This window comes from Macrosteles quadrilineatus, unplaced genomic scaffold (assembly GCF_028750875.1).
Source record: "Macrosteles quadrilineatus isolate MER2022 unplaced genomic scaffold, UCM_ALF_1.0 Scaffold_7__1_contigs__length_78375512, whole genome shotgun sequence".
NCBI lineage: Eukaryota > Metazoa > Arthropoda > Insecta > Hemiptera > Cicadellidae > Macrosteles > Macrosteles quadrilineatus.
Window position 1 is genome coordinate 18,886,506 of NW_026542600.1, and position 16,254 is coordinate 18,902,759.

The 16,254-nt window shown below is 33.0% G+C and overlaps 1 protein-coding gene across 1 annotated transcript in view; it reads right to left on the bottom strand.

The window, feature by feature from the left end:
• Window positions 1-15,153, bottom strand: part of LOC128998850 (putative transcriptional regulator cudA) — a gene marked incomplete at its 3' end in the record, with an annotated part of 99,951 nt that extends 84,798 nt beyond the window's left edge. Inside the window, exons 1-2 of the mRNA XM_054425207.1 lie at window positions 15,146-15,153; window positions 8,458-9,301 (exon numbers count right to left, since the gene is read on the bottom strand). Of these exons, the coding sequence (XP_054281182.1) occupies window positions 8,458-9,301; window positions 15,146-15,153 (852 nt within the window). The remainder of the gene's footprint in view (window positions 1-8,457; window positions 9,302-15,145) is intronic.
• Between the last annotated feature and the right edge of the window lie 1,101 nt (window positions 15,154-16,254).

Consider the following 16,254-nt stretch of genomic DNA (forward strand, 5'->3'; position numbering starts at 1 on the left):
GTAAAGTAAAGCTGTAAACCTGTGGATTATTGAAATCCTATCCAAACTGTTGAAATACTAGTAGCTTTTAGCAAATCTCCACTATAGGTAATATCCTGTTACATTGGGTCTTATGGTAAGACCTATAAAGTAGACTCAAATAGATGTTCCAGGAGGCCAAAAAACAATCCGTTCATATTCACATATAAAATATGCCCATTAACACGATAACTGGAGTAAAACGATTTAACCCGATATTTATGAAATTCAGTAAAAACATGTAGACCTGAGACTTCAACGATTTCGTGAACTAGCATCATTGGACAATGGGAGCAGTGTTGTATGGGGTGAAACTGGTTTTCCCATTTTTGGTCCAACGAATAAATTATTAAAATTGTTTAAAACTGTTTTTAGAGCAAAACAAATCATTTAGTATATTAAAGTGTTTTTGTGTCACGCCACGCCAAATAGTTAACAGAGAGAATAAAAAAAAACCTGTAAATTTATAAAAAATCTCTTAGGATTCTTAATTAGATTAATAAACTGTTTTACCGTCGACAAACTATCACTTTATTAAATTCTTTGCAGAATCAAACCTAAGTACTCGTTAAAATTAATGTCATTTTAATAAAGGGAATATTTTAGTGAAAATCAAACCATAAAATAAATTTGGCGTAGTCTACAGGATTGCTGCAGTGGGGAATTTTACTATGTGTAATGAATTAGTAATTTAAATATTGCACAATATTACGATTAGTTTACTGATATGATTGTAGATTTAAATAGTCTAGTAACACTTTTGTGAAATATTTCAACTTACACTGTACTCTAAAACTAAATGGTATCTCTGTTTGTCCAATGGTGATCAATAATCTCTTATCTCCCACCATTATCAGAACCAATAGGCAAGTGGGAAGTAAAATAGCATAAAAAGTATGGCAATATAATACGGAAAGTAAATACAAGAAACGCCTTATAACACTTAAAACGTATATTTACGCTTTTACTGTTACTCACAAGACGGTAAATATATAAAAAAGAGGGTAAGTGGTGATCAAATACCTAACACGTACAATGCTGATCAAGAAGCTATTTAATATAATAGTATTTGTACTAACTATTTGCTACTTGAGTTAATGTAAAATAGGTTTCTACAAGTATCACTGTAGTAAAAAGTCACTTGTCCATTGATAAGTTAAGAATATTTTCACATTTTACATTTTCACATCCCACTTCTTAATTTCAATGAATAATGATTCTATCTTTATAGTTTGAACTATACAGTAGAAAGACTGTTCCCCATTTTTTTCAATACGGTAATTTTATAATATGCATTTTATAATCGTGCCGTTTCATAATTCGGAATTTTGTTTTTCTGGCAGATACACCGTTTTTATATCGTGTCTCACAGTTAAAGGTTTGGGTCATAAAAACTGCCAAAGTCATAAAAACAATTTTTGTCTAATCTACATAAAGGATAAGACAGGTTCAATCAACAGATAGGATAGGTAGTATGACTATCCTCTTAATATGGTATTTTGTTTAGTAGTCTTCGTCCGTAAGCAGAATTTTTTACACATACGACAACATGCATTGAGTTGTCATTGTAAGTGCATTCTACTTCTTCAGTTCATTCCACATATCACTTATGAACAGTGCAATTTTCAACATGTCAACGGACGCAATGACGCAATACTATTTTATTGAAACCATCACCTCCCTTTGTGACATGCCAAAACATCAACATTAAATCATTCTCTAATCTCACCTTCCTTTTTGATAATTATAAAATTAACGTTACTACATCCTCTAATCCGTCAACTCCATTTGTGACAATCCTTATATCAACTTGACTACATCTTCCAAATTATCACCCCGCTTTGTAACATATCGAGCATTGACGTTACTACAAACCCCAAACCATCTCTCCTTTTAGCTAATTTCCCATATAAGAAATAAACTATTACCGTTTGTCTCATGGTAAGACTTAGACGCCTAAGGCCGAATTACTTTTTTGTTTTGAGGTCTCCAGAGGCCAAATAACCCCCCCGTTCAAATTCATACATATTCTGATTTTGGACTATTAAACCTTAAAGACATCCTCTAACCCATCACCTCCCTTTTTTAACATAGCCAACATCTTTTGAAAGGTATAAACCATCGACAATACTCTTAACATATCAACTATTTCTAAGGTTACAATGCAAAATTATAAAAGTGAGTAAAACATGTTTCTAGAATACATAACATACACAGCGTCGATTATAAAGTACCGTTGTCCTGCATAATCCAAATAATATACGGTGGTTATATAGTTTTAGAAGAACATTTAACTGCACAAATAATCTGAGATTCAAATAAAGAAATCTGCACGCTTTTCGTCTCTCTTGGGTTGCTTCTGTCATCTATCTAAATGGGAAGATTTCCGCTCTGATGGCACCGTATTGATACTTACCTTTGTGTAAATTTCCCCCTACCCCTTTGTAGAAAATAAAAGTTAGTTTTCCTCGTTCAGTATTTATCGTTTGGAAAACTAAAGCAATATGGCTGTAGTTTCATGTTTTTATAAGCAATATTACCTCCACCAAGGATTTTCTGTCACATCAATAGTTTAATCTGGCATGGTGGTTCCATTTTTTAAGGTTCCATTTGGATTTTTTTTTTATTACAGCATAGTTCGATGTTATAATGCCGTCAATTGAATATTTTTACGATATCCAAAGGTACTCCTTTGGATCCAGACGGAACGTAAATCAAAATTAAAACTATATAAAACAATGTAGCAGCCAGAAAAATGAATAGTCCGAATTATGAATCGGTACGATTATAAAACATATAATTATAAAATTAACTATATGAAGAAAATGGGAAACAGTCATTCTATAATTCAAAATAAAAAATAGAATCATTATTCATTGAAACTAAGAAGTGGGATGAGAAAGTGTAAAACGTGAAAATATTTTTATACTTATTAATGAACAAGTGAATTTTTACCACAGTGAAACTTGTAGAAACCTATTTTGCATGAACTCAAGTAGCCAATAGTGCGTAACCAAGAAAATGTGTTTTAATTGATAGATCAAAAACTAAAAGAGATACGGATAAAGTTGTAAGTTACTTGAAATCGAAATACCTTTAAAAAATTATATGACATTTGAAGTATAGCTCCACTCAATTTTTAAAACTTTTGCTATCTAAGCAAACAAAATTTATAATACTGTAAATAGCAGATGAATAACAAGTTTTGTTGTACAGGACAGGCAAAAAAGGCTTTGCGGTCAGGATTCACCTAATTTTGCACAAAATTTTTGATTTCTCATACGTTTATTATTTGACCTTTTTTAAAACTTGGTATCGTTTTACAAGTAATTTCAAATTCTAAATAAAAGAGTTATAAGCAAGTTCATAAAATAAGCAGTTTTTTTAATTTCAAGTATAAAATGTTAAATGGCCGCAAATTATAACTGGAAAATATTTTGTAATGATTATTTTTTAATAGAAACATTATGATTTGATAAAAGTTTATACCAAGTTTCATAAAGATATATTTAATAATTTTTTAGAAATAAATTTGAAACACAAAAACATAATGGCTAATATCTTGCTAACGAGGCATTTTGAAAAAAATGTATTCTTGATTTTCGTTTTGCTTTGACTAAATAAATCTATTGCTAAATTCCTTGTACTTACTTATGACACACCCTATTTAGATTAGATTATAATCGAAGCCTTTATTATCCTACAAAATGCTTTGGTTTATTTATCACAAACAAAGATTAAATTGAATATGAAAATGTTATAAACTACAAAGCGTAAGGGTGGAAAACATTTCTCGGAATTTAATAATGAACCGGTTGAAAATGTCATTTAAGTTTCGTTTATAAACATTATGACGATATTTATACACCGTTGCATATCTATTTTGCGCTGCAACGTCAGAAAATCACTGGACTAGTATATTGTACCTTGCAATAAATAAACTGCACACTTGTTACACATTTAGCTTCAATAATGACATGCCATGGCCATTATATCGTTGCTTTCATTGTTATATTTGTAATTTTACGATTGTACCGAATTTCCTATATTTAGGGCAATAAAAAATGTTGTTGTATTACAGTTTCTATTAATAGAGTAAAGAATGTTTGATAATAGGTTTTCATAAAATTAGGATTTCGCTATTAATCATTTTCATATATTATTTAATCAACCAGGTTATTACAGCAAATAGAATTTTTGTTGCGTAATAATTTTTAAGTGCTTGAAATAAAAGATAAAAGAACAGCCCAAGATATAAAGTATAATTAGTCTATTGAAATTTTGTTGTGAAACCCCTTAAAGAAGTCAAAACCTGCAAAATTTACAATATTAAATTTATCTACATATAATTTTATAAAATTGAGGTGGTTTCTGTATTGTTTTCGGTTTATTCCTCGCGAAAGCCAAACCGCTGAACCGGCTGGGATTAAATTTTACACAGATGTAAATCACGAACCTACCCAACTTAAAAAGATTCATGATTTTCTTAATAACTTTCGACTACGCACAATGTCGTCCAAAGTTCAGAGATGGAGATTCGGAGACAACAGTTGTTCTTCATGGCAACAAAAAGAAACGACGTAATGTTTGCTTTTTAAAATTTCGATCAAGCTAATTACTTGATTCTACCTGACAGCTAAAAGGCCAAAGAGAACTATTAGGAAGCTAGTTAGTAGAATTTACGATATTTTGATTTAAAATAAATAAATAAAGTATACCTTAATAAAAACAATTCTCTCTTCTGTGTCCTTACCCTCCTGCCACAGCTCAGGCAAAAAAACTGCTTAAATATACAAATATTTGAAGCTTTAACGATGACCGTTTATAGAAAGGTTATACTTTCACTGTTTTAGTACTAACACGATAAGGGTTTAGTTTATAATTTCCAATAACACATATAATGATTTTGGGTGGTTGTTAACGCAACGATCGCGTAAATATAGTGTTAATGACACGAGTAGAAAATATAAGACACGCCTTGGTGAGTGCGTTAAACACTTCAATGAGTGTCGTTAACACTATTTATGTGAGTTGCGTACACTACTTTACCTACGACCGGTTTTTAATTACTAATAATCACTACTCAAAGCTTCTACGAGAGGTTATGTTTTCGTTTATAACCTCTCATTGTCGCTGACATTGATGCAACGACTCATTTTACCAATACACCAATCGTTAACAATTAAATTGGTAAACAGCTGATTAGTTTCAGTTCGAAGCATTACAATTTCACTTCTTTTTTATCAATCCTTGAACCTCATTGGTCCATCACCCGTGTTGTTAAGTAAAACTATGCTGTTATGTAAGTAAACAATGCTGTTATGTGAAACTTTTCAATTCTAAGAACTGAACTGAAACGGCTACTTTAAAAAAAAACTGTTGTAGGTAATAGTAGTTTACACAACGATTACGTAAAGATATTGTTGTTAACACTATTTACGCGAGTTGCGTACACTACTTTACCTACGACATTGTTTTAATTACTAAATACGACTACTCATAACTTCTAAGAGAGGTTATACTTTCGTTTATAACCTCTTATTGCCACTGACAGTGATGTAACGAAACATTGTACCGAACACTAATTGCACCACTCAACATTTAAATTGGACTGAACAGCTGATTAGTTGAAGTTGGAATCATTACAATTTTACTTCTTCTTTCTCAATCCTTGAACCTAATTGGTCCGTTACCCGTGTTGTTATGAGTAAAACTATACTGTTATGAAAGTAAACAATGCTCTGAGTGGATCTTTTCAATTCTAAGAACTGAACTGAAATGGCTTGTTTAAAAAACGGTCTTAGGTAAAATAAATAATGAATATTTATTTCGTTATTTGTTTTATAACTTTGTTTACTAGAAATAAGGACTCCGAACCAATCTACTTAGGTTGAGTAGTTGGAGAAGATTATAGTGTTTGTGTTAAGTATATGAGTAAACCTGAGTAGCATGAGGAATAAAACAGTTGTGACCATCAACGTGGAGTAGTTACTCTATTTTATTGCATTACTTCTATCTCTGTTTATAAATGTATCTACGGTGGTAGGATATTCACCAATTGGTTTTCCTAACTCTCGTCCACTCTCTTTCTACGCCCAGATTGAAAAAATATAGTGTCTGTAACATGCTGAAATATCTTTAAAATCCAATTCGAAATCATACGTGATTTTGCAATACAATAAAATAAATGTGAAACATATAACTGTACTTGTTATTGCAAGTAATAAATATTAAGAGAAACTATATAAAAACCATTAGGCCTACAATCAAAACATACTTTACATTATACTTTACGTTTTAAGATGTAACGTTAGAATCGCACAGAAATATGAATAACAATAGCATATTACTACTGTACTACTATTCAAGATATGGGGGAGCAAGCTGATTTAGAGGTAGAGCTCGAGGCTTCGAAACCCGAGGTCTCGGGTTCAAATCCCGCCAACTACCAACGCATTTTTTCCGATAATACCGCGACCCTCTAAGATAAGCCTTAAGTAATATTGTAAAACAGTCCAGGGCTAGAACCTAGCATCCTAGGATGTAAAGGTGGGACAAAAAACTACAACTAAAGATACAAATTATACGGTACCTACAAACTGAGTAACCTCTTTGTTTAATAGTAAAATAGAACAATCAGTGTGTCGAGGGTTGATCGCAGAGTAGAAGAGTCAAGGGTTCTTCAGTAGGGAAGACTAGCTCTACATTGGTTCTCCCCTCCAACTCTCGACGTAGTGTTAAGTGGAAATACCGATTAGCCAGTTAGTATCAGAGGTAAGCGAATTGGTAGGTGGTTTATCTTAAGAGTGTTCCATTTTCCTAAGGAAACAGCAAATGCTTTGCATTTCACTCCGTCTTTGTTATAAGTTAATAATTGTAAAACTATCTCATTTTAGCGAATTTCCCTATAGGGAAGTAGCTATTACCGTAGGTGGCACGGTAAGACCTAGACCCGGGACCGATTTACTTTTTCATTTTGATGTCCCCAGAGGCCAAAAACACTACTCTTTCAAATTTTTATATATGTATATATATATATATAGACATATATATATATATATACGTCCGTGAACGCGATAACTTGAGTAATTTTTGTCCGATTTTGATGAAATTTGGTTTAAAGGTGTAAAGTGGGATAAACTTGAATGAGTTCGCGAACCAGCATGATCGGACCATGGGAACGGGGCTTTACGGGGGGTTTTATGGGGTAAAAATTGGTTTTTCTCACTTTTGACCCTCAAAACACAAAATTTCCCAATTTCTGTTTAGACCTTTTTAAAGAGCTTAAAAAAACAAATAATTTAGTATATAAAAGTATTTTTGTTCAATTATTAGTAACGGGGAAAATTTAAAAAATTGTAAATTTAAAATTCCCATGTTATTCTTATGGAGAATATTGTCAAATGTTGTAGTTTGCTTGTTTATGAATATATTTTGATCAAACTTGTCAAATTTATTTATTTTGTACTAAGCTATCAATATTTTACTCAAAAACACACTTTATTTGTTTCCTTGTAGCAGCAAACCTAGGTACTCGTTAAACCTAATGTTATTAAAATATAATTTAACTGAAAATCAATTCAGACAAATGGAAATTCGCTTAGTCGGCAGGTTTGCTGCGGCGGGGGTATTTAGGTATGGCTTATTGTAGGTTATAATAAATTCATCGTTTACTGTAACGGTTTATTTCTTTAAAAAAATACTCATCTATGCTCGTGTAAAAAATATACTCGGTGATCAGTCACATAAACAAAGGTTGTATCGGTCGACTGGTGTTAACTATTGGCCTGTAGGTCTACAACCAAGACAAATTAATATCAATTAAAATAAAATATTGTAATGATACGATTGTATTTAGAAAATAAATACTAAAATAAATCAATCCTCCAATTTGGAAAAACAGCAATTAAAAAAAAACCGAGAAATTTAATTTTGAAAATAAATTAGATTTACATCCTACGTAGAAACCAGGCTTAAGGCATAGTTCCTCCGGAACCAAAAAACTCACACTTACACGTTATTACCAATGATGGTATCTGGTATAGCAACCTGCCCACTTAAATGAAATGCTTGTGTATGTTAGCAGATCCTGATATTGTTTCAACACTCACCCTACCTTCTTACAAAACAATAAAGTAAATGATGAAAATCAATAGATGTATGAATTAAAAGTTGTATTAAAAAACAATGTAAAAACTGAACTGTTTACAAATCAAAAATTAATAATAATAAAACCAACATATGTTAAATATTTAGTTAAAACAACTGTCTTTTAATATGGTGGTAAAGACCATAAGGAAGAGTGGACACTACACACTCCCCCCTAGAATGAGTCCCTCACTTTAAGTGAGGAATTATTTACCACACGAACAGAATACAAACATACATACACTTAGCAAGATATCAATGAGACTTTAACTAAATGATATCATGACTTACATTATTGCTGAAGAAGGAGTCAGACTTGGCGGAGTTACTAAAGGAGTCCTGGCGCTGCTGAAGGAAACTGTCCTTTTGTATACTGGAGGAGAACGTATCTTGGCTCACTTGCCTATTGTCATGGGTCTGGAAGGAGCCGTGCAACGGCCTCGCCATGCCGAGCTCCTGCCTATGTGGACTGTCTAACGTGGATACCGCGTTTCTTCCATCCACGGTCCTTCCGTTTATAGTCTGTCCCAAACCTCTTCCATCAACATTCGTACTCAGGCCTCTTCCATCCATCGGAGGTCCCAAACTTCTACCATCCATTGTTGGCCCCATATTATTCCCGTCAAGTGATTGACTCAATCCCCTACTGTCTAAAGGCTGTCCCATGCCCCTATCCATTTGACCTATTCCCCTATTGTCAGTTTGCCCCATGCCTCTTGCATCCAACTGCCCTAGCCCCCGCGAATCCAAGTGTCCAATTCCCCTAGAGTCTAGTTGCCCCATACCCCGTGAGTCTAGTTGCCCTATACCCCTTGAGTCCATTTGCCCCATACCCCTTGAGTCCAATTGTACCATACCCCTAGAGTCCATCTGTCCTATACCCCTAGAATCCATCTGTCCCATATTCCTAGGGTCCATTTGACTCATTCCTCTGGTATCCATTTGCCCCAAACCCCTTCCATCCAGCCCAGGTCCCAAACCCCGTCCGTCCAACGTCGACCCTAGACTCCTCCCATCCATTCCGACCCCGAGACCTCGACCGTCCATTCCTGGTCCGATGTTCCTGCCATCCATTCCCGGTCCAAGGTTTCTGCCGTCCAACAGTCCCATTCCACGCCCGTTTCCTCCCATGTCCCTGAAACAGAACGTTTAGGTCATATAAGTGCCGTACATGATTGGTTTTGTAATGCTATACTCATGTGACAAGGGAAGAACGTATAGAATTAATGAAATTATAATATGGACTCCCGCAGTCCACCCGAGCGTACAATCAGATCTCAATTACGTACTATTGAGGCCAAGGACTATAACGCATATTTGCAATCATAGTAACCCATATAAAAATTACAAGAGTGAGGTGGAAGAGAAGTATATAATAGATTTAAAATTGGAGTTCATATGTGCCAACTGATATGATTGGTTATTCAAAGATCGTATGGAACATATATTACTCATATATTATCATCAATATTTCGTAATATCACAAATCATAGTCCTAACACAATATATTTTTGGTAAGGTTTTTTGCATCGCCCTGCAGTAACGTAAAGGCACAGCCACAGGAATATAATAATTATTTATTAGCTATAGAAAATGCGAACAAATTATTCTGTATAAACGCCTTTAGCATGTAAGCATGTCCTATAACGCTAATTAGTGTCAAGAAATCAAAAGGTGACAACTGTTATAGGATTAACCTTTGTACTCATATTATGAATATTTGACTAAATAAAGTTACACGTTATATAGCACCAGATCAACATAAATTAAATCAATTGAATCGTTAATTAAAACGTCATGGAAAGTTGAAATAAAAATCTTAATAATATCATGTATAAGTGATTAATTTCTTGGGAGGGTGTTTCCAACAAAGTTCAAACGAACTTCTTTATTGCAAAATATTTTGATCTCAGTAAAACTAATTCCAACTTTATTATTGGAATGAATCAAGAGAAACTGTACTGTTACCTTCCAGTCTGAATGATTTTTTTTTTCTGATTATTCACTCTTTACCCTTTAGATTTTCAAATACATATGTTGAAACAATATAAAAGCCTCGATTAAACTAATTATTAAAAATTATATTATTTTCATTCTATTTAATTGTGTAACTTGTAAAAAGCTAATCTCACATATCGTAAATCTAATTATATCCACTACTTTCTGGTCTGGACGACTTTTTCGGATCGGATCTCATTGGAGTTGTTACTTGACAAATAACTGGAGATACGTCCCCAACAGAGATGGTACGAATCTATCTCAGTGAATCTCAATATGGCTGTGGGTTGGAGGGCGGAGTGGGGTTTAGGGGAGGAGGGGCGTGTTGTTAGGTTCACAACAACGACTGAAGTGCTCGCTTTATGAATAATGGATCTCTAGCTTGCAGATGATGTCAAACGAGATAACTAACACCTATTTGATTGAATTTGTGAAAGAGTATTTGACCATGGAAAAGGGGTGTCGTACAACTAAAATAAGATTTTATCTCAAAGTTTCAAAATTTACAGAAATTGTTTCTACGTTTAAATCAGTAAAAAAGTTTAAAAAAGATTGGCAAATTATATTTTCATTTCACTCCTGTTACTGAAACAGTATCATATTTAATTTAGCAAATTAGAAAAACGTATAGAATGTCAGTGAAACGTAAGCCATCCTATTTTAAGTGACTCTCATACAAGTAAACCTAAGCACCCATTTATCCGAAGAAATTCTTTTAAGAGTGAATTTACGTTTCAATTTATTTGATTTTTGGGCCTTTTAAACAATAATTTGATATATCAGCCGAAATAGAGGGTAGTTTGAACCTTTTATGACGGATGTACTTAGGTTTAATTGTTTCAATATATTTGTTATCAAACAAACAAGTTACTTCCTTATACCCCAATATATATTTATACATTCTATAAGTGAAATTAAGGCTTAAGTAAATGTTAATTATAAGATTTCTCAAAATGTTTTTACTTAATCTAAACGTTAAACCCGAACCAATTTGCAAATATTGTTTTTCTATATTGGGTATATACGTTTAGTCTGACACACTATACCAACTACTATTTTTAGCACTAATACGATGCATTAAATTAGCTTAAAACATAAAAAAATAGTTTGAAATAAAACAGAAGATTAAAAAGGCGGTCGCATTTTTCTCCACAAACGGTAACACGTTTTAAGAGGTCTTGTTTGAAATGAAAGATAAGTCTTTGATGTTGACGGAAGGGTGAAATGATGTGTTTCGTAGTTAAAAGAAATCCAATTCTACATTTCATTTCTATGTTTTACTTTAAAAAGTTCGGTAACAAGTAAATAGGTAAATCTTACATCAGTGGAAAATAGCTATCTGTGTATCTATTGTGCAAAGAGAATTTGCGCTCATGTTATACATTATATTTTTCCGATAGTTACTGTAAAGCATATATAATGGGTAATTGTATGTATACAGAGGTTGACTTTTACTTTACAGTTTCACAAATGAACAAATTCAAACCTAAATGAAATTGTTTCACAAATTAGCAAAAAAAAGAAGAAATTTCACAAATGTAATGAATCAGAATCTGAATATAATTGTTTGTTTTTACTGTTTATGTTAACGTGTAACAACAGGTTTATAGGTTATGTTAAGTCATTGTATAAATAGTAAAATTGAATGACAAATAAACACTGCACCAGCTGATCTATTTAGCAGTGTTGCCAGCTTGTTTTCAAGCATACCCGTATTACGTGCTTATAAGCACACTATTTTGTGTTGTTCGTTTGAATACTGCAGTGCGGGAAAGTAAAATGAGTACGACAAAGGGAAATGAGGGCGAGGATAATAACGCAAAGTAGCTGATTCCTGCATTCACTAGTAAATGCAGGAATCAGCTACTTGCGTGCTATAATCAGTATGAGAAAGCCTGCTTTATCACGTAACTGTAGGAAATAATATTACCCTCACCATTACATATGTTTAAAAGCTGTTTATAGAATTATTATTTAGGCATAGATTAAGTAAGACTAATTCTATGAAAAAAGTGTGACTTGTTTGATGAAATTTATTTTTGTTCAGCATTCATAAAATAAACCTTTAGAGTTTTGTTAAAACTATTTTTAATCTTCTGATATCTTCATACGTATTTACCACTCAAGTATGAAGCAGTAGTGAATAAAAGACATCCTTTGAAAATAGATGAAGTGTGCTGAATTGGGCAACGGTACGATCACAAGGGCTTGATCATTTGATCAATGATCACAGCTCTATGATTGTCACGATTGCCCTTTGACCGGAGAAACTAAACAAACCAATACCACAATTTATTTGAACAATATGATTCGCAATAATAGTGTAGCTTTGTACATCGTTCTTGGTAGAAGACCAGCATTTTTTTCGGACAAAGTAAATTCTTATTTTTTCAGTTTTTAACTTAAAAGTGTATTTTCTTAGCCAAGCATTGTTTGAATTCGTTAATATATCCTCTCTTAAAAAGCTTCTACGATTATTTTTAAACTGTATGATTAAATTTACGAATAAATATATGAATTTTATAGCATTGATAAGATGAAGAATGTTTTTATTTTTAGTAATCTAGAAATGTCGGACAAAAACATAGCGTTGTGACGATGACAAACCTCTTGTCAAAACAAATCCTCTGGTTGAGATAAAGCGTGTATCAAAAAGTTGAAAGCTCTGAAGCGTTTATTTCGCTTTTGAAACTTTGCATTTCAAAACGAGAGGTTCACAACAGAATGCATTCCAGTTTTACTTAGACTCAGCTTATTTGTATTGTAACTGTGTTTTAATTCTTATAGAAGATTCGTGGTAAATGCTGATAAAAATTGTGGTTCAATATTAAGTTATAATTTTAGATAAATAATTATTTCGTCTTAAAACTTGCGTTTTAGTATTTTGATTAATTGGTTGTGATTAACAGATGAGTCTAGACTAGTTCCTCGCACGCGTTGCGCGTCAACCGGTACCGAAGAAAAATGCTTTTGACTCTTACATTTGTATTCGTTTTTATGTTTGTATTCGTGTCCGTGTTATGTTCTCGTAGTTCCGATTAGACGAATTCATGTAAATGAAAAATTTTGAATTCCTTTGTCTCCTGAAGAAAGCCCCCTGAGGGCTGAAACTGCAGTAGTGTACTGCAGTTGTATTCAAAGGATCGCTGGACAGTTAAAGGTATTTGCCCAACCCACCATGTTAAACTTCCCTATCCCAAGCGTGATGTAAACAACTTCTTTACTTCACTAGGTGAAGTAAAGTTTCAAAAACTCACTCGGTGAAGTAATGAAACCCATTCAAACAAAATTGAGTGCTTAACTTAATAAAATACACCTCTATGGAGCCAAAGACGCTCAACGATAGAAATCAGCCGTGCGCTTGAATGTTATTGTTATGCTTTAAAGTATTTTCCTAACCTAGATTTGTTTGTAAAAGAACGTTACTGTTAGAAGATGAGTGAAATGGATAATGAAAAATATCGTACGTTACCCCCTGTATATTGTCGGGTCAGGTAAAATCTTGTACGTTACACGTTACGCAAGAGCGTGTTTACATCACTTAAAATTATGCAACTCGCTTCAGATCGTTGTACAACATTCGCCTACAGGATGTAAAAACGCTCTTATTACACTTGTAAGGTAAATAGCTATTAAACCATTTATTAATTGGTTGTAATTAAATACTGCTATTCTGGAGCCTGGGGTTAAATCCCACCTACTACCAATAGGTTTTCATGGGATAATGCAGATACCCGATTTTAGGACTTCTTGTCTAAAAGGAGGGTCAAATATTGTAAAGAGGAAGTGTTTGGCAATGATGTGCGAGTAGGCTGGTAATGTTGTTAAACGATAACTTGTTGTACTGACCTACAGAAGGTTGTTGACTTTAAGTAGGCCAGTGCACTTGATCAAGGGGCCAGTTTTGGTGGGTAGCGTTTGTGAGGTGCACAAGAGGACGGGGTCCTGCTGGGGAAGCTGGAGCCCAAGGCCCTTAAGGACCTTAAGGGTCCAGGTAAGACAATGTTAAGGGTTTTCCAATTTTGGGGTTTAGAGTCTTTTCCAAAGTGGGGTTTCAGTTTCTAACTAAATGATTTATACAGTTCCAGTCTACTCTACCTTTTTATTTGATTTTCTTTGTGTTCTTTGTATCGTTTTAGGTTTTAATAAAGTTGGGTTTTGTAAGCGAGTGCTGGATTTCATTCCTGAGCCACGTCACCCAAAGTAACAGTGAGTACCTCCATTGTGATGTACCTACCGTTACACTTGTATAGAAATTAATAATACACCGCATCTAAATTATAGTATATACGTATATAGTATAGTGTGGAAAAGTATATAAGAGAAGAAGTATAGAAGTATAGAGTAATAGAAGTATAGAGTAATAGAAGTATAGTAGGGAGTAGAAATATAGTTTTTATATACTGTATCCTCGGTTGAAGATCTGTTTTATACAGCTTCGTTACATAAAAATCATACGATGATTTAGTTAGGGTCGACAAAATCCAATCCCATTAAACATATCTACAAGTCCAACACGTATACAGAATGCATTGATATAAGGAATTACCGGGCCAATTACTTGATCAAATATTAATTGGTAATTTATTTTAGTATTGTTATTAAGATGTATAAAATACCATTCCTTTATTCTTCATAGACAATAATGCGATATATTTTAGCATGACTTTCAATAATCCAAAATCTTTTCGTTTCATAATATGTGTGCAATTTAGTCTATTGACAGAAATAAATACACCGTAAGCTATTATTCTTAAATACGTTTATTTTATCAGTAAATTTAGCTTTAAAGCGACCATTTTAGTTACTAGGTGCTTCAACTCTGGAGACATGAGTTCAAATCCTGCCTATCACCAGCTGTTTGTAGTCATGTGATTTCGGTGGTTCGGAGGCCACACTAAGCTGTTGTATTTGGCCCAACTGTCTACAGAGTAGAATATCGTTCTCTGTGTACGAGAACTCCTTTCAATGATAGACATACCAATTCATGTACTAATTAGTAACTTATATCTTAAAATAGTTTAATAATATTCTTTAGATATAATTGAGCCTTATTAATTTCAACAAAATGGATGTTTTAAACATTTACCGTTTTAATTTTACAAAGAGTAGCTGTTCAAGAAAATCTTGTCAACCGGTATGAATACAGCCTTGCATGCAATTTGTAGAAATAATATAATTGGTTTAAAAAGATTAATAATGATATGTATTTATAAGTTCTCCTTGTTTCAATTTAGTATCTTAACATGCTACAAGTTCATGATGTATAAACGTATCCACTTCAGTGCTAAGTTAAGGTATGTTTAGTCGACCTATGCCTTCCAACTTAGTAGTGTGTGGTCTCGTTGTGGTTAGTTACCGTTCTAATTTTAGATGCCTTTGGTTTAATATTCCAGTAGTAACTCTCCATATGAACTTTGATTAATCCAATTAACATATTTAAAACTTGGAATGAAGATACCCTTTAATTAATGAATAAACACGTCTTTAATTGGATTTTAGTGTTCAATACGTCACAAACTGCAAATTTAAATCAGGATTTACAAAGTATTCATATAAACATTCCAGTATTACTCTCCCATATGGACTTTTACCATTGACCTAATTAACATTGAAACTTAGAATGGAAATACACTTTCATTAATTAATAAATGAGTCTCAACTCTAATTTTATCCATACAGTTCATAATACAATTTACTGTTTGAAAACTGTTAGAAGTCCAAGTTTCAAGTATAGCACTGTTGAAAACATTTCATTTCGAATAATACATTAAATTTAAAGACTACTTATAAGTGTTAGCGAATTTCGCTGTAGAGAAGTAGCTATTATCGTAGGATGCATGGTAAAACCTAGACACCGGACGGATTAACTTTTTCATTTTGGTGTCCCCAGAGGCAAAAAACACTATTCGTTCAACATTTTATATATATGTATAGTTTGAGTAAAACTTCGCCATAATATCTCTCGGAAAACACACAGTTGATTTTAACATCTAAATCTCTGGCTTAAAAATAGAGATTTGATTACTAACTCCTCCAGTTGGTTCTAATTATTCATATACGTCAACATAAAACTAATGAATCATATAC